At 33.7% G+C, this 19,626-nt stretch overlaps 1 protein-coding gene across 1 annotated transcript; it reads right to left on the bottom strand.

Annotated features, from left to right (window-relative positions):
• Positions 1-8,823: 8,823 nt before the first annotated feature.
• On the bottom strand, positions 8,824-13,216 carry LOC111279523 (receptor-like protein 7). Its single transcript, XM_089756484.1, has 2 exons — positions 9,789-13,216; positions 8,824-9,317 (listed from the first exon to the last, which is right to left on the bottom strand). Exon 1 carries the CDS (start codon positions 13,214-13,216, stop codon positions 9,821-9,823), a length of 3,396 nt encoding a protein of 1,131 aa, XP_089612610.1. The 3' UTR covers positions 8,824-9,317; positions 9,789-9,820.
• Positions 13,217-19,626: the final 6,410 nt, after the last annotated feature.

The raw sequence follows: 19,626 nt of genomic DNA, 5'->3' as shown, positions 1-19,626 counted from the left end.
ATTGTCGGAGGTTCTTTAATTCCCTGCAAATTTTTGCCTAGCCCAAGTCCTGGACGCCAGCCTTTGTTGATGACTTGGCTCACCACTATTTTTGAAAAAGGCTGATTTTGAAATCCTTCGCCTACAGTATTGACCAATTCAAAAGATCGATAGGAGCATTCCAAAGCTTCTTCGGCAGCCTCTACATATGGAGTGTTCAGTGGTTGGGTCACTAGCATATCTTCTTCTCCAACTACCACTACTAATTGACCTTCCACATTGAACTTGATCTTCTGATGCAAAGTAGAGGGAACAGCTCCTGCCATGTGAATCCATGGCCTTCCTAACAGACAGCTGTAGGATGGAGAGATATCCATCACTTGAAATTTTATATTGAAGGTGCACGGCCCAATTTGTAAGGGCATCTCAATATCCCCCAGGACTTCTTTTCTGGTTCCATCAAAGGCTCTCACAATCATCTGACTATCCCGCATATGAGAATAATCGATGGGTAGCCTTGCCAAAGTTGACATAGGCATGACATTGATGGCAGAACCATTATCGATAAGGACTTTAGCTATGATATGGCTCTGGCACTTTACTGTGATATGCAAGGCCTTAGCATTTCTCTTTCCCTCCAAAGAAATCTCATCATCACTGAATGAAATGTGATTTGGCATGACTAAGTTTCCAGCCAAGTGATTCACATATTCGACAGACACGTTATGTGCCACGTATGCCTGATTCAACACTTTCAGCAAGGCATTTCGATGTGGCTCTGAATTCAGCAACAGTGATAATAATGAGATTCGAGCTGGCATTTTATTCAACTGTTCCACAACTGAATATTCACTATGCTTTACCAGCTTCAGGAATTCACAAACCTCCCTTTCTGATACTGGCTTTGGCTGATCTTCTTCAGGCTCTATTTCCGGGTTATTTCACTTTTCTCCTTCTTTAACCTTCTTTCTTCTGGCTCTCTCTAGCATTTCTGGAGTGTAACATCTCCCACTTCGAGTAATGCCTCCTACACCAGTTATATTGGAAGCATCAGCTTTGGAGACCTCTTCTTTTTGCCCCTGAATTACAGTGTCACAGCCATATTTCCAGGGTACAGCTTTATCATCTTTATATGGAAAAGGAGTTGGGACTCTAAAAGTTACCGGTCTAGGAAGGAGTTTATCTATGACTGACTTTGGTTTGTTTCCACACTGAATTGTCACTGGTTTTGGAAACAACTTTACAGGCTTATCAGTCATGTATACTTCAGCATTCTTTAGGCCTTCTTTTTCTTCATAGACTTCCATTTGGTGTGAATCCAAGAGTTTTTGTACCTCCTGGTGAAACTGCTCACAGGTTTCAAGGGAATGGCCCATTCCCCCACTATGATACTTACAACTGGTACCAGCTATATATACTCCATGATAGCTGTGTGGACTTACCAGTTGTATCATGTCTGCTTTTCGTAAAACATCAAACAACTGATCGAGAGGTGTCTTAATATCTACCACTTCTTTCTTCACATGGCGCTCATGCTCTTCACCTATAGCATTCACATTATGATTTGGCAAAAGATTGCCACTAACATTTGGTGCAGTCATCCCTCCAGTATCAAAGCAAATCATCCCATCTTTGATCAACCGTTGCACTTTGTGTTTCAGGGTAGTGCAATTCTCGGTAGAATGACCGGCGATCCCATAATGGTAGTCACAGTGGGCAGTGGGATCATACCACTTAGGGTAAGGTGGCTTAAGGGGTTCCAATTTACTTGGAGCAATCAAGTGACTGTTGTAGAGCTCCTTGTATAACTCCGTATATGTCATTGGAATTGGGTCAAAAGTAGGTTTTTCACGAGTGGTTCGTTGCTCCCGCGAACCACTAACAGGGTTAGTTGGGCGAATTTGTGGTCTTGAGGTAGGTTGAATGTTAGAACTGTACATGGTGTTTTGGGGTCTATGAGAGGTTTGATAGGTTTGGGGGTATGGTGGTTGGTATGGGTGAAAAGAAGTGTTATTTACAGTGGGGTGATAGGGCAGATATTCTGGTGGGGGGTAGGGCGAATAACCCCTAAGTTGCTGTCTATCAAAGCTCACAGCCTGAGCTTCAGTTTCTTTTTTCTTTGGGATTCTTTTGCTAGATGCTTCATTCCCTTCTAGCTTGCCATTCTTGATGGTACTTTCAATGATTTCTCCTGAAATTACCATATCGGCAAAATTCTTTGTTGCATTCCCTATCATCTTTTCATAATAGGGAGGTTTTAAAGTGCTAACAAATAGCACTGTAGTTTCTTTTTCGGTCAGAGGAGGCTGTACCTGAGAAGCAATATCTCTCCACCTCTGGGCATACTCTTTAAAAGATTCGTTTGTCTTTTTCTCCAGATTCTGTAAAGACAAACGATCTGGAGCCAAATCGATGATATGTCGGTATTGACTGATAAAGTCATGCGCCATATCGCTCCAAGAGCGAATGCGAGTCCTGTCCAGTTGAACATACCATCTGGCCGCAGAACCAGTAAGACTGTCTTGAAAAACATGCATCAAGAGTTTCTCATCCTGTGCATGAGCTGTCATCTTCCTGCAATACATGGTGATATGGGTTTTGGGGCACTTTGTACCATCATATTTTTCAAATTTTGGTACCTTGAACTTATGGGGGATAACCACATCAGGAACTAGGCAGAGCCCCGCAGCATCAACTGACCCATAGAAGCTAAATCCTTCCACGGCCCTTAGCCTTTGCTCTAGCATGCTAATCTTGGAACTCTCCTCAGCTTCCACTCTCATCTTTTCCTTCTCCTTCTCTTTTAAATCATCTAGATCAGGAATTGGTTCTACTGCCTTTTCAGTGAAGACAGGATTTATATAACTATTATACTGCCCTGGGTTGAAAGTTGATGGCATTCCAGGATATGTTGGATATGCGAAATGTTGTGGTGGGACCTCTTGGGCAGACGGAGCTTGAGGCGGGCCAAAACCTGGAGGGTACAAAAGGTCAGCCACTTCTTGCTGGCTTGTACTTCCTTCAACTCCTTTTCCTTTGTTCATGTTATTTAGAGCCTCCAGAATCTTGCTTAGCTCACTTTCAATCTTCTCCTGAGCTTTTTCTAGCTTTTCGAATCTATGAGAATTTTCCTGCTCCATTTGCCTTGCTCTGGATCTTGTGTTGAAACGATGGGCAGGGTTTTCGCTAGATGGAGCTATCCTTGGAACCTTGAGTACCATACCTCAGAATTAGTAACTTTGCATGATTATCACATGGTTAAAGTGTAATGAATGAGAATGCAATGAATGAAAAATGCATGTATGCAGAGAACATTTGCCTTAAAACGGTATTCAACTAAAAAAATTTCATTTATTCCAAAAAACTTTGATCTACATTGAGTTTATCCCTCTAGAATTATAGCCATAAAATTGTTTGATCTGTTCATACTGGGCTTTGGCTTCTTCTATGAAGTTCAACAGACGCTGTCCATGTTCTCCTACTGGGGCCACCACTTGTCTTAATGCTTCTGCCTCTTCCACCATCTCTTTTGCCTTACATACCCCTTTATGGATCTGGGTTGTTAAGTGCTCAATGTATTTTTGCCTTCCTAGGTTCTCTCTTTTACCACACCAGACTTGGTATGATAATTCTCTATGTTCTCTGACCAGTGCAGCGATGCGATCTCCTTGTTCTTCCAACCTTTGACTTAGCCCGCTCAAATAACTGTTCAGCATGTTAAGTTCTGCCTGTGCTTCGATACTTTCTTCTTCCAATTCGGTATACTCTTGCTTCAATCTTGTATTTTCCTCAGTCAGCTCGGTAATGGTTATCCCTTTGGCTCTTTCCCTCACACATAGCCTCTTATGCTCCTGGTGTAACTTTGCTAGATCTTCAGTAGCTGTATCACGTTCTCTAGCAATCTTGTGAACTTCAACTTCATATCTTTCGGCTCTACCTTTCCACTGGGCTTTTTCTTCTTGAAGTTTCTGAATCTCTTGCTTTAACTGGCTCTTTTCAGACTCAAATTCTTTTGTTGTCAGTTCTAACTCTGATGGTGTCTCTTCAAGTCTTTCTTCTGTTGGTGGTTGAGAGATTTCATAAGTGAATACCATTTCTTGTCTTCTCTTTGCTCTCCAAACCAAGTAACCTGGGGTGACTTTTTCAGTGAATGGTCCAGGACTCACTCTTTGGGGATTTTTCCATGCTTTGATCATCTCATTCATCCTCTGAAATGCTTTAGGCTCACTGTAAGAGAAATCTAACTGATGAAGCCCATAAGTCACAGGAATGAACTGTTCTCCCCCCAATTGCCTCCTTACTAGGAGCGGTGCATAATTCGTCACTCCCCATAAACCCAGAAGTGGAACCTCTGTACTATCCCCACATTGGTATAACATAGGCTCACGATTCATCCATGGGGCTAACCATCTCACCCTGGCACTTTCCAATTTTTGTAAGAAAGTTATCCATTCTTGTTTAGACCTCCGCTTTGACCAACCACTTTCGCAGAATTCCTTGATCGGAAAGCGATTACGGATATAAATCTTCGAGAAAGCACCATTTCCATGTTCGAAATGGCTTTTCATCCACACATACAATAACTGTATGCATCCTATGAAGCGCCCTCCATTCCGACGACAATAACTCAAGGATCTGATAGTCTCTGCTAATATCACCGTTGAGGGATTACAGCCATTGATCACACTCTCGAAGAAATCAACTACCTCTATCTCAATATGTCCCAAAACCTTTGGAAAGATTACCAGTCCGTATATAGCCAAGGCAAATATGTCCAACCCCCGTTCTTCATTGGCATGTTGCATCAGAAACTCATGAAAGAACTTCCAAGGTAGGCAGACCTGTTCCTGTTTCTTCTTTGTATGAGAATCCACAACTTCCTTGTTTATCCCCATGAGTTGAGCCAGACTTTTACGAAATCCTGACTTATGCTTTTTGACATATATCTTGTCAGGAGTCTTGAGATACAAACCCAACAAGACCGAATATTCTTCTATGGTGGGAGTCATATCAACTTCATTAAAGATGAAACACCTGTATGTAGGATCCCAGAATTGTGTTGCAGCTCTAATTAGTTGATCATCAACAGCCACTGCTAGAAGGTGTGCTATATGCCCATGTTTCTGACAAAACTGCTCTTGTCTTGACGGACTCATCTTCTTCCAGATGTCAACCAAATCTTCTAAATTGTTCTGTTTGAGGAGGATAGATGTTTCTTGAGACAGAGTAGACTCATACCCAATTGGCAAGCAATCTCCCATCTTCAGTTGGGTCTTTTCTGACAAGGCCCTTACTTCGTTAGGTGTCCCACAGGGTGCTAATACTGATGAAGAACAAACTAGCCGTTCATTGGTATCCATAAAAAAAATTTGTTGAAGATCGTTTTTCAGGCAAATGTTCTTTATGCAACTTTATGATATGCACATGAACCAATGCAAAAGAAAAAAAAAAAAGGTTAGTATACCCAGAAAAAGAATAAATAACTAAATAAATTTAAACATCACACAAAGTAAAAAGGATGAATCCTATGCTTTTGGTCAATTCTAACAGGGAAGGGTGATGGCTCTATCTATGGGTTAGGCACTCTTAAAGTTCACTATATGTGGTTTTAGGGTCAAAGTCTAAAGGTCCTCAAATTGTTCCTTACATCCTTGTCCATCACAGACTAGTAAGGCACCCTAATCCTCACCCATTACAGGCTACAAGCGGAAAAGGTTCAATTTGAGTGGGAGTATTTCGCTAGCCACTGCGGAGGCATTAGACCTCACGAAAGCAATAGGTACTTTACTCCCTCCTAAAGGGACGGAGCTCGGGTGTAGAGCTCATGTTATGCACATGCATATGAATGACATAATTAACAGACATGAATGAATAATAATACATATATACAAAAAGGTTCAATTTTATTAGGCTTTTGGATAACACAAATTATTTGCTGGCCTGACTCTCAAGGTCCCCAGTGGAGTCGCCAAGCTGTCGTAACGTCTAGATCCGAGGATCTATCGCTAGACATTGACTTTCAGGGAGTCGCCACCAATCTTTTTTGTCTAGGTGCGATTGGCCACCTAAGGAATCTGTCCTTTCAGGGAACACCTAAGCTTAAGGGTCCCTAAAAGAATAGGTTCAGGTCTACTAACCAGAACAGGGTTCGGGAGTTCGGTTACGTGTGAGGAAGGTTATAGCACCCTCACAACGCCCATCAAAAGATGGTACCAGCTTGAATTTGTGTTATCCAAAAGCCTTAAAATTTTACCAAGTAATTAATTATTGGAAACTTCTCTCAATTAACTCTAATACTTTTAGCAGAAAATTGAGAAAATTCCCTCACCTCAAGAGTATGCAAGAAAAACTACTGTTTCACTTACAGAGGCTCCGTCGTCGGATTATTTAAAGAAAAATCAAGATCAACCAATTAATTAATTATCGAAAATTATTCTCAATTGACTCTAATACTTTTAGCAGAAAATTGAGAAAATTCCCTCACCTCAGGAGTATGCAAGAAAAACTACTGTTTCACTTGCAGATGCTCCGTCGTCGGATTAATTAAAGAAAAATCAAGATCAACCAATTAATTAATTATCGAAAATTATTCTCAATTGACTCTAATACTTTTAGCAGAAAATTGAGAAAATTCCCTCACCTCAGGAGTATGCAAGAAAAACTACTGTTTTTACTTGTAGAGGCTCCGTCGTCGGATTAATTAAAGAAAAAAGAAAAAAAAATCAAGATCAAAATCAAAGTCAAATAAAAAAAAATTCAAAAAAAAAAAAAAAAAAAAAAAAAAACCTGGAGCGGCTCGGATCGCGGCTCGGCTTGGTGCGGCTCGGCTCGGCTCGGCTCGGCTCGGAGGGGCTGAAACGCGCGGGTCAGAAAGCGAGTCGACGCTTCGGGTCGGGTCGGGTTCGGCAAAACGCGCGGATCCTCTTATTAACTTAAAGCCAAAACGACGTCGTTTTGGGAGGGTATAAAAGGCACCTTCCTCCGTTTTTCAGCAGACCGTTCCTCCCCTCTCTCTCTCTTCTTCCCTTCTTCTCTGCCTTCTCTCTAGAATTTGAAGAACGCCGGTGTCGGATTCTGGAAAATTCGCCGGAATCTGGGAATTTCGCCGGAAATTGACCGGATGGTCGCCGGTTTCTGGGATTTTCCGTCGGAAACTGGGTCTGTCGCCGGAAACTTCAAAGTTCGCCGAAATTGTCGCCGGAAAATTCAAAAGTCGCCGGAATTTTCGCCGGAATCTGGAAATTTCCCAGAAATTTCCAGAAAATTTTTTCGCCAAATTTTTCTAAAAAATTTTCTCACTGCCAGAACACTCCTAAACTTTTCCTTAGCTCTCTAAACACCCCTATTCTCTCAATCAGTAGCTTTTGCTTCTGTTTTCTCTGTGTCTTGACTGTTCCAGGGGGGTCCCTTTTATAGGGATTGATCAGGAGTTTCTGATCAATCCCAATTCCTCTTTGGACGGGAATTCAGTCTTTGAATCCATTTGGACTCTTCTGATTGAATTCCCCTTCAGAGTGGGAGTCTTCAACTTTGAATCCTAGCCCTCCAAAATAAAAATTAAAATAAAATAAAAAAAAATCTAGATAATTGGAAAGATAAATCAAAAGATAAAAAATTTTCAAATAATATCTGAAAATCAGAAAAAATCAGAACAGATAATTAAAAAAAAAAGATAAGAATAATAATATAATAATAATAAATATATAACTATATACATATAAATCTATTCTAATGAAAAAAAAAAAATATATATATATACATATATTAATACATAATAATAAATAATAAAATACACAAGAGAGAAAAAAAAATAAAAATAAAAATAAAAAATAAAAAATACGGGTAAAAATTCAATTGGGCCTTGCCCATTTGGGCCAGGCCCAAATGATCTGGGTCAGGCCCAATTGATCCGGGTCAGGCCCAATTGATCCGGGCCCGGACCTGATTGGGTGTCTACAGCTGCCCCTCTTTGCGTATTTTCTGTGAAACAGAAATTGCGCAAAGACGTAGACACCCAGTCAAGACCCGACTCGACTTTTTTTTTTTTTTTTTTTTTTTGAATTTTTTTTTTTATTTGACTTTGATTTTGATCTTGATTTTTTTTTCTTTATTCTTTAATTAATCCGACGACGGAGCCTCTGCAAGTGAAACAGTAGTTTTTCTTGCATACTCCTGAGGTGAGGGAATTTTCTCAATTTTCTGCTAAAAGTATTAGAGTCAATTGAGAATAATTTTCGATAATTAATTAATTGGTTGATCTTGATTTTTCGTTAATTAATCCGACGACGGAGCCTCTGCAAGTGAAACAGTAGTTTTTCTTGCATACTCCTGAGGTGAGGGAATTTTCTCAATTTTCTGCTAAAAGTATTAGAGTCAATTGAGAATAATTTTCGATAATTAATTAATTGGTTGATCTTGATTTTTCTTTAAATAATCCGACGACGGAGCCTCTGTAAGTGAAACAGTAGTTTTTCTTGCATACTCTTGAGGTGAGGGAATTTTCTCAATTTTCTGCTAAAAGTATTAGAGTCAATTGAGAATAATTTTCAACAACTAACTACTTGGTAAAATTTTAAGGCTTTTGGATAACACAAATTCAAGCTGGTACCATCTTTTGATGGGCGTTGTGAGGGTGCTATAACCTTCCTCACACGTAACCGAACTCCCGAACTCTGTTCTGGTTAAGCAGACCCGAACCTATTCTTTTAGGGACCCTTAAGCTTAGGTGTTCCCTAAAAGGGCAGATTCCTTAGGTGGCCAATCGCACCTAGACAAAAAAGATTGGTGGCGACTCCCTGAAAGTCAATGTCTAGCGATAGATCCCCGGATCTAGATGTTACGACAAACCCAAAGAAAGCAGTAGACCTGCTACAAGTAAACAGTAAGCTATCAATACGCTACAAATGTCCAAGAACAATCTAACTTTTGCAAAGTAATCAAACGAAGCAACATTAAGGAACCAGTCCCCAATTCAGACACATTTTTCTTTTGCTAAGCCAGAAATTATTAATAAAAACAGAGTTACACAATAGGGTGAACAACAGGGGAACCCCACAACTCAGCAGTAAAACACCACCCCATAGACAGAACAGAAGACAAGCACAATACAACCGGACATACTGCCAATCATCTTTGGTGAGCAGAAGAGAAAGAACCGAGACACAAGTACCGTAACACCAAGCCAAAAACATTCAGACACAATTTCTGTTGTTGAAGAGGAAGCGTGGAACTGGAGACTGCAATCTTGTTATTGAACTAAGCCAAAAGGAACTTCTGATAGTTGAAACAATAGCTTCTATATCTTTAGATGGCCTGCCAAACTTCCCTTGATTGTGCTCCTGCCAAATAAAATATATATGAGCATCCCACGCCAATCTAATTAAGGACAATAGACGCCAAAGCTTTGCTTTGCTCTTAAGATGGCTGACAGCCCAATCTAACTCAAAATACCAGTCACCCACATGTCTTTTACAAATTGTTAACTTGGAAACTCATTATTGTCATTTATAAAATGAGGTTAGGAATTCAAAGGACATATCCTAGTTTGCAGGCAATTTTTGCTTTTAGTTTTAAAAGCAATGCCAAGTTTAAAAAGGGAATGAGACGTCCAAAGTTGAAACCTTCTTGAATTAAATTTCAAATGTAATCACTTTAGTCAAATATCAATTAGTGCATATATATATATATATATATAGCACACTTATAATGTAAGAGAGTATTTAAATAATTTTATTTGTTTAGGCAATTAACTACAGCTGAAAGAATCAACAAGAAAACTTTTGAGTTATTAAATATTCTAGAATGCTTACCAAATGAATTTGAAACTTGAATTTTGATGGAGTCACCTAGAAGATCTTCTCCATTTTTTATTCCGATTCCATGTAAACCTATCCATCCATTTGTTTCCCATCTCATTCAGCACTGTATATCCAATAGACAACCCAATCACCAAACCACATCCATAACCAATCAATATGATTTTCCAAACAGATATACCATCTACCCATGAATCTTGATCTTCCTTAGGGGGTGGCATTCCAAGACAAACTTCATTGCATTTCTTTGTCAAAGGAGGCCCACACAATCTTGGGTTCCCTTTGAAAGAATCGTTTGAAAATGTACCAAATTGGTAGCTTTGTGGTATGGTTCCCTCAAGTTGGTTGTAAGAGAGATTCAATACTGCAAGAAATGTTAGGCTTGTAAGCTGTAGAGGAATCTTCCCGGAGAGTTGGTTCTGGGAGAGGTCCAAAGACTCAAGTTGAGTTAAGTTTCCAAGTGCTAAAGGAATTGGGCCAAGGAAGCTGTTGTAGGACAAGTTTAGCACTTTGAGTGACTTGAGGTTTTGTATTTCTTCTGGTATTTTCCCATGGAAACTATTAGTGGAAAAGTCAAGACAAGCAAAGATGGTTAAAATTTTCTGGTAAAAAAGTTCAAACCCTTTATTCACAATTGTCACAGAGTCCTGGTAGTAATCATCTCCAATATAATCTGGCTTACCTTTTTTGCCATCAATCATCATCTTCATCGCCTTCAAAGATTGAAAAAATCCAACGGGTAACTCACCTGAAAAGTTATTGGAAGCGAGGTCCAGTATGTGTAACTCTAAGAAAGCATTTTCATCCTCAGAAATTTTAATCGGACCATAAAATCTATTTGCTCTTAGTACAAGAACCTTTAAAGAAGGCAATTTCACCAACCAAAAAGGAAATGTGTCTTGTATCATATTTTTTCCAACGTCCAAAACTTCAAGCTTTTTGCAATGGGCTAATGACCTCGGCAACTTTCCTTTCAGTTTATTCCCACCAATTTTGAGTGACCTTAGTTGAGGGGCTTGAAAAAAGTCAATTGGTAATTGACCAGAAAAATTATTGAAAGCAATGTCAAGTACATCCAAGTCTTGAAAACAATTTTTCACATGTTTAATTGGACCATAAAACCTATTTGCTCGCAATACAAGGACCATCAACGCAGGCAATTTTCCCAACCACAAAGGGAATGTGTCATGCAGAGTATTGTTTCCAAGGTTTAAAACTTGGAGCATTGTGCAATTGGCTAATGACCTTGGCAACTTCCCTTCCAATTTATTATCATTGAGTTGAAGCCAATATAATTGGGTCGCTTTTGCAAAATCTGGTATGCTGCCATTGAAATTATTTTTTTGTAGATCCAAAGTGTCGAGAGAACTGATATTACCCAAGCAACTTGGGATTGGCTGGCTTAATTTGTTAAAGGATACATTAAGGGTCCCAAGTTGACTCAAATTGCAAATAGGTCTTGATAAAGAGCCTTGTGAAGAAGTTAGAGATTGGTTTAGTGAAAATTGGTCCAAAAATGAGAGAGAATTGTTAGAAAGATCCAGATTCCTCAAACTTTTCTTCCACACCCAATTTGGTACTGCACCACTTATTTTATTATTTGAAAGGTCAAGATCTTTTAAACTAGTTTGACTCTTTAAAAACTCTGGAAACATACTTAGGTTACAGAATTGTAAATATAAGACACTCAACATTGGAAAAGAGGAGTTTGCGTCACCAAAAGGAACCTCTTTTGAAAAATCAATTGCATTGAAAGAAAGGTCTAACTCTAAAAGAGAGGTCTTCCATAACCAATTAGGCACAAAACCATGGATTTGGTTGTTAGAAAGATCTAGAACAGCCAACTTGTCTTGAGTTTTGATGAAATCTGGAAATTCAGTAAGGTTACATGAATTTAGGTCTAGCTCCTCTAATTGGGGAAAAGCAAGGCTTGTGATGTTGCTTTCAATTGACAAGCTTGTATTGGAAAGTTCAAGATACCTTAAGTTCTTGAGTTGGAAGAACATGTCAAGCTTCACGGAGCTAAAGCTATTGCAGCCTAAATACAATGCTTCAATCAATGAAGAAGATGCATTGGGGAACTCACCAATTTCACCACTCAATTGATTATCCCAAAGAAACAGGGTATGCAATGATGGGAGAGTAAATAAAGAAGAAGGAATAGAGCCAGAGAGGTGGTTCCCTGTCAAAGCAAGATATGAAAGATTTGGAACTCCAGATCTATGAAATGGTGGGATTAAACCACTGAAATTATTATATCCTAAATCCAGTTTCACAAGGTTTGTAAGATTTGCAATTGAAGATGGAATTTGTCCATAGAAATTGCATTCAAGAAGATTTAAATTTGTCAAGAACTTGAGATTACCAATTGATTCTGGTAGTTTTCCACTGAAATTTGTAGAAGAAATCGTTAAAATCCGTAAAGCATTATTTAATGGAAATTCTGGCAACTGACCCATAAGATGGTAATTGTTTGAAATGTCAATGCTTTGGATTTTTGGCAATGAAAGAACTTCTATTGGAAAATGTCCACTCAAATTGCAATTCACTAAACTGAGAGAAACCAAACGAGAGGAAATTTCCAACAAATTGGGAGGCAAATAAGAGATCGAATTCCCACCAAGGAAAAGTTCGGAAAGAAAAGGCAGTTTTGAGAGTGAAGAACAAAATGGACCTGTTAATCCACAATTCGACAAACTTAACACACGCAGGTTAGAAAGTACTATGGATGTGGCTTCACACCATTTAGTACTTTGAGTTGAAATGTTCACACTATCCAAGTGAAGCTCTGTAAGAAGTCTCAAATTTTGAATTAATGTCTTGAAGTTTGGGTTTTTTAGTTTCAGAGGTTGGTGAAGTTCAAAACGCAGATAGTATGAATCAAGAGTTTGCGAATATCTTAGATAGCAAGGACCTTGATGAGACAGATCAAGAGAAACTAACCTTGTTAAGTGTGAAATTCCCACTGGAACTTGGCCATGGAAACATGATTTTGAAAGATTGAGATGAGTTAAATTTGGGAGTCTGTCAAATTCATATTGAAACAGAGTGGTGTTAAAATTGTTTCCAGCAAAATTAAGGCGTTGAAGATGATGGAGATTGAAAATGGAGTGAAAGCTGCCTGAAAGGTTTTTGTAATTGAGATCAATCCCAATCACATGACCAAGAGCATCACATGAAATTCCTTTCCAAGAGCAACAATCTGTGTTGAGATCCCAAAGCTCAATTTTGGAAGAGAAAGTAAAATTTGGGGCATAGTAAAGATCATGGTGCAGTTGCAATAGAGCAGATTTCTGATCATCAAGGCACTGGTTTTGGAGATCAGTATGAGGAAGGGAAAAAGATAGCACAAGTGATACAAAGCATAAGAAGAGAAACAAGGTAGGAAAAAAGAGTGATAGTAGGATATGAAAATTCTTCATGTTTTGTTGGCTCTCTATTAAAAAAAATATATGAAGGGGAGATTGTGGAGTTTGAGATTTGCATACACGATATTTATAGACAAGTACTTCATATTATGTACTGTTATTGTAGCTATATATCTCCCTTGATCCCAAGAGATAGCTTCGAATGTGTTTTTCCAACCACGTGTTTGTTCAAATCATGAGTTTGAACTTTTTTTGTAAGAGTTGAAACAAAATAGGTGGAAGAAAAACATGATTATTGCTTGTCCATTTTGAATTTTAAAGAATGAATAATGGGTTTCAATGATGATAAGGCTAATAGTTTTGCTTTTGTAAATTAATCTTTATCACTATATTCTTTCTTTTATTCCCACTTTTTATTTCATATTATATATTCGTACAAATAAAAACAAATAATAAATTATTTTTCTCAAAGTTAGATGATAGTGGTATGTGAATATGGTAGGAAGGAATCCTCTCCACTACTGAAAAATAGTAAAAATTTTCACTAATCTTGATGTCTAAAGGGAAGTAAAATTTATAAAGATTTATCAGTGAATTCAACTCTATTATTATAGAATTAAATGGAATAATTTTTTTTTTTTTGCAAATTCTAAGTAATAAGTTTGTTCCTTCTTATGCTTCTTCGATTCAAAAGTTTGAATCTCTTTTTGTTCCCTCCACCAACTTCCTCATATTTATCAATTTTTTTTTCTAAATAAACATTAAGAGAAAAGAATAATTATTGTAACAATTATTTCATTATAATACTATGCATTATTAATTGGTCTATATCAGAGTTTAGTCATCCTGGCACTATTAGATTAACAATCAAGAAAAAAGGATATTGTTTAGTCATATGGATACTGTTTGGTGCTTTTTTTCTTTTTTTTTTTTTTTTGCAAAACCTGTTGTAAAATGGCATCACATATTGTAAAAATACTTCCCACTTAACCTGAAAATCTAAAGCAAAAGTATGAACGAAATGAAACGGAGGCAAAAATGAAAGCATGCAGGAAACATCCAGCCAACAAAATGAAAGTGCTGAACCTGGGTTTCCAGCATTCAAATATGAAACGGATAATACTTATTTAAATGGTTTCATATTTAGATAGTGATACTATTTTAATTGAATATTTAAATGAATTTGAATGTCATGAAAATTAAATAAATTTAAATATGAATACTTAAATAATAACAGATATTCACTCTATTATCATTCTTGTTTCTCCATTTTTACGTGTAAATAAAACAAATTTGCTGAAGAGTTTTCCACCCTCTAAAATTAGTTGATATACTATTTATTGTAATAATTTTAAATTAATACACAATAATTTTCATATTTATTATTTTTAATGTATTGGATGCAGATATTATTTTATGTAATAACCTTAGAGTGTGCTTTTAGAGCATTGTTTGCAAAATTATTTTATTAATCTTTGAAAATTCAAAACAACATATTAATAATTTAATATTGAATTTATCATATATATAGTCCTTTTTATTATTTTTGTTTTTAATATTGTTAAAGAATATTGATTTGAATAGTAAGAACTTAGAATATATAGATTCATATTTTATACTTTACAATGCTTCAAATAAAAATATTAACCAATATTATTTTTAATGATAATGAACCTTAATATTAATGAATAAGTGAAAGTTACAAACGTGAACATTACAAATATAAAAGGGACAAAATGATTGTGTTTCCATAGAACAAAAATTAATGGGATTTTCTATTAATGAATTAGTCTTCAATTCATCATGCATAGTTTTTCTTTGTCGGTAAAGTCAGAAAAAGGACCTGATTTGGTTAATTTTTGTTTCAATCCCATTGTCACGCTACACAAGAAATTAATAGTAACTTTTCTTTTCATTTAATTATTCAAAAGGAAATTTAATTTAAATTATTCAAAATTAAATAATAAGTGTTCAACTTTAATATCTAATTAGACTATATATTTTCCAAATGTCTTCAATCATCATGTCTAAGTTTTTTATTTTTTGTTATTTGTTCCTTATTTTCAATTCATATTCTAATTAGTAATTAATTGTATTCTCACTATCTCATTTTTTTTATCTATCATTCCCTATTCGAATATTTTAAAATTACCATCTTCGCTTTTTTGAACACAAAATGCTATTATTTTTCCATACGATTATATTCCAAAATCATTTTGATTTTTTTAATTACATTTTTATATTTAAAACCTCAAGATATAAATTTTATATTATAAATTTAAGTTTTTAATATAAAATACACTCATAATAAATTGAAATTTGACACCTCAACGAAATTAAAAAACTAAAAAGAACATTAGAAATTTTATCCATAATATCAAATACACTCATACTTTATATTGTTTTAAACTGAATAAATTTTTTAATTGAAAAAAAAGAAATTAACCAAAGAGATTACATAATTTTCTCACTTTTTAATCCTCTAATTAATTGATGCTTTTGGTTTTTATTTTTTAATAAATGAATTGAAAACCAAAAACAAATAGTAAAAGAAAAAACATACAAACCAAATGAAATCTAAATTATATTTTTTAGTTGAATCTCAAGAATGTAATAATTAATCATCTTAAATAATTAGCAATTATTCACTTGGTGGAATCTTATCTATAAGATTTGAGAAAGTACAACGACAGTGTCAAGACGTTGATCGTATTATTCAATAGATACCTAAATTTTCAATTATTTGAAAATAATAGGATCTAAATTTTCATTTATTTGAAAATAATAGGATGAAAGAAAAACTTTAGGATTTGAAAATTGTCTTTATTTTTTTTTTTCAAAGTCCTTGAATCAATGGAAATTATACTTTATAGAGATCCACTTGTTAATTTTAAAGTTTCTAGATATGTATTTTTGATAAGTTATATAAATTACTAAATTTTCATATCTGGATGTAGGGAAAAAAATTGATGGTGTATCTAGAATCATCCATCATAAAATTATACTTTATAAAATTTTTTTTTTTTTTAATTTTGGACTCACAAAGAAAATGATAGTATGAGATTTTTTTATTGGTATTTAGACTTCTCTTTGCTTTATATTTTAAGTCTTCTCATCAAGCAAATGTCTAAGTCCTTTTGCCCCCAACATTACTCTGAAAAATAATATTCTTAGCAGTTTACTTAAGTCAAGTCTGTCATTTAAAAAAGACAAAACAAACAACAATTTTCTCAATTGAAGTTGTTTTTTTGTCTTTTAGTTAAATTGACGGACTAGAAATAAATTTTAAGTATATTAATTATTATTGTTATATTTTGATCTTTTTAATAACTTAGACTACAGCAACTGCTAATATTGTTATTTTTGTGAAGTAAAGATGGGGCAAAAAGATTGACACATCTACATGCTTGATACCAAGACTAAGTATAAAGCAAAGACTAAGACTTAAACCAATACATTACCATAGTATCTATCATTTTCTTTCTTATTCCACCATTATAAAATCACAATTTCCAAAATAAACAAGTTTAAGAAGTGAGAGAATGAATGTGTTCTTTAGATTTTTTTTTTCAAACTTTTCAGAAAAATAAAACAAAGATTTTTAATATATTGATTTTTTTTGGCCAATCAATTTGTTGATTATATAATTTTTTCTCATGATTTTGTTCCTAATGTACTGTTAGATTTCATGGTGTGTGCATTTTTTCTTTCTTCAATTTTTTATGATTAATATATTTTAAAGAGATCCTCTAATTTAAAATTTCAATAATCCAATAACCATGTAATCTGTTAATAAAATACTAAACTTTTAGTTTCAATAGTTTAAAGTTCAAATCCTAACAAACTCACATACAAAAAAAAAAAAGAAGATAATCTTCTACTTTCACAAATTTCATGTATACAAGATAATTTATATATATTTCGATTTCTTCACAAATGATTAATAAAGTTTTTAAATTTTATAAACGATATTAGCATCTCATACTTTTGTAACATATTTTCTTTTAACTATTTTTTTCAAACCTAAATGTAACTTTTTTTAATTTATCAGATATGAAAATCCAGTAAGTTATATAACTTATCAGAAATGTTTATTCAAAAGTTTTAAAATTAAAACAAGATGGGTAAATATGTAATATCACTTAAAAAATTATAAATGTAGAGAAAAATATGATGGTGTATTTAGAATCACTCATCACAAAATTATACTTTATAAAAAAATTGATATTCTAATTTTGGAATCACAAAGAAAATGATAATATGAGATTTTTTATTTGTATTTAGTCTTTTCTTTGCTATATACTTTTAAGTCTTCCCATCATGCAAATATTTAAGTTTTCTTTCCAATTATTACTCTATGAAGAATAATTTCTTAGCAATTTGCTTAAGTCAAGTTTGTCTTTTAAAAAAGATAAAATAACATAGCAATTTTCTTAATGGAGATTGTCTTTTGTCTTCCAGTTAAATTGGAAGACTAAAAATGGATTTTAAGTATATTAATTATTATTGTTATATTTTAGTCTTTTTAATAACTTAGATTGGAGCAATTGCTAAGATTATTATTTTTGTAAAGTAAAGATGGGGGCAAAAAAACTAATACATTTACATGTTTGTTGCCAAAACTAAGTATAAAGCAAAGTCTAAGACTTAAACCAATACATTCCCATAGTATCTAGCATTTTGTTTCTTATTCCACCATTAAAAAATTACAATTTCAAAAATAGACAAGTTTGATAAGTGAGAATGAATATGTTCTTTAGATTTTTTTTCAAACTTTTCAGCAAAAATAAAATTCAAGTTTTTAATTTGTTGATTTTTTTGTCCAATCAATTTGTTGATTAAGCAACTTCTTTTCCATGCTTTTGTTCCTAATGTACTATTTGATTTCAAGGTATGTGCTTTTTTTTTCTATTTTTTTAGTTGTTATTGTTAATATATTTTAAAGAAATCCTCTTATTTAAAAATTCAATGAGCCAATAACCATATAATCTATTAATAAAATGTTTAACTCTTAGTTTTAATAGTTTAAACTTCAAACCATAGCAACCTCATATAAAAAAAATCTTCTAATTTAAAAAATTTCTTGTATGCAAGATAATTTATATAGAGTTTTAAATTTTATAAACAATATTAAATCTCGTACTTTCTATAAGATATTTTCTCTTAATTGTTTTTTTTCAAACCTAAATGTAACCTTTTTCAATTTATCAGATATGAAAATTCAGTAAGTTATATAACTTAAGAAATATATATCTAGAAGCTTTAAAATTAAAATGAGATGAGTAAATAAGTAATTTCACTTAAAAATTAAGAAAAAAAGAGTGGATATAAAGAAAAATATGATGGTGTATTCAAAATCATCCATCACAAAATTATACTTTATAAAAAAAATTGATATTCTAATTTTGGACTCACAAAAAAAATTATAGTATGAGATATTTTTATTGGCGTTTAGTCTTTTCTTTACTTTATACTTTTAAGCCTTCTCATCATGCAAATGTCTAAGTCTTCTTGCCCGATCATTACTATGAGAAGAATAATCTTCTTAGCAATTTACTTAAGTTAAGTTTGTCTCTTGAAAAAAATAAAAAACATAACATTTTTTCAATGGTGGTTGTCTTTTGTTTTTAATTAAATTAGCATACTAGGAAAATATTTTAAGTATATTAATTATTATTATTATATTCTAGTCTTTTTAATGATTTAGATTGAAGCAATTGCTAAAATTATTATTTTTATGAAGTAAAGATGGGGGCAAAAAGACTAACACATTTTCGTGTTTGATGCTAAGACCAAGTATAAAGAAAAGACGATGATTTAGACCAATGCATTCACATAGTATCTATCATTTTCTTTCTTATTTCACCATTATAAAATCACAATTTTCAAAATAGACAAGTTTGAGAAATGGGAATGAATGTGTTGTTTAGATTTTTTTTTTTTTCAAACTTTTCAGCAAAAATAAAAGACAAGTTTTTAATTTGTTGCTTTTTTTTTTTTTTGTGCCAATCAATTTGTTGATTAAGCAAATTTTTTCTCTTGCTTTTGTTCCTAATGTACTATTAGATCTCATGGTATGTGCATTTTTTTAATTTTTTAGTTTTTAATTGTTAATATATTTTAAAAAGATTCTCTGATTTAAAATTAAATGAACAAATAATCATATAGTTTGTTAGAAAAATGTTGAACTCTTAATTTTAATAGTTTAAAGTTCAAATCCTAATAACCTCACATACCAAAAAAAAGGATAATTTTCTAATTTCAAAAATTCCATGTATACGAGATAATTTATATATTTTTTTTATTTCATAATATATGATTAATAAAGATTTTAAATTTTATAAATGGTATTAGAATCTCATAATTAATGCAAGATATTTTCTCTTAACTATTTTTTTTCCAAACCTAAATGTAACTTTTAACTTAGCAGATATGAAAATCTAATAAGTTATATCTAAATGCTT

Source organism: Durio zibethinus, chromosome 27 (assembly GCF_047325235.1).
Source record: "Durio zibethinus cultivar Kanyao isolate XHJ-2024 chromosome 27, ASM4732523v1, whole genome shotgun sequence".
NCBI lineage: Eukaryota > Viridiplantae > Streptophyta > Magnoliopsida > Malvales > Malvaceae > Durio > Durio zibethinus.
This window is presented reverse-complemented; position numbering and strand designations above follow the sequence as displayed.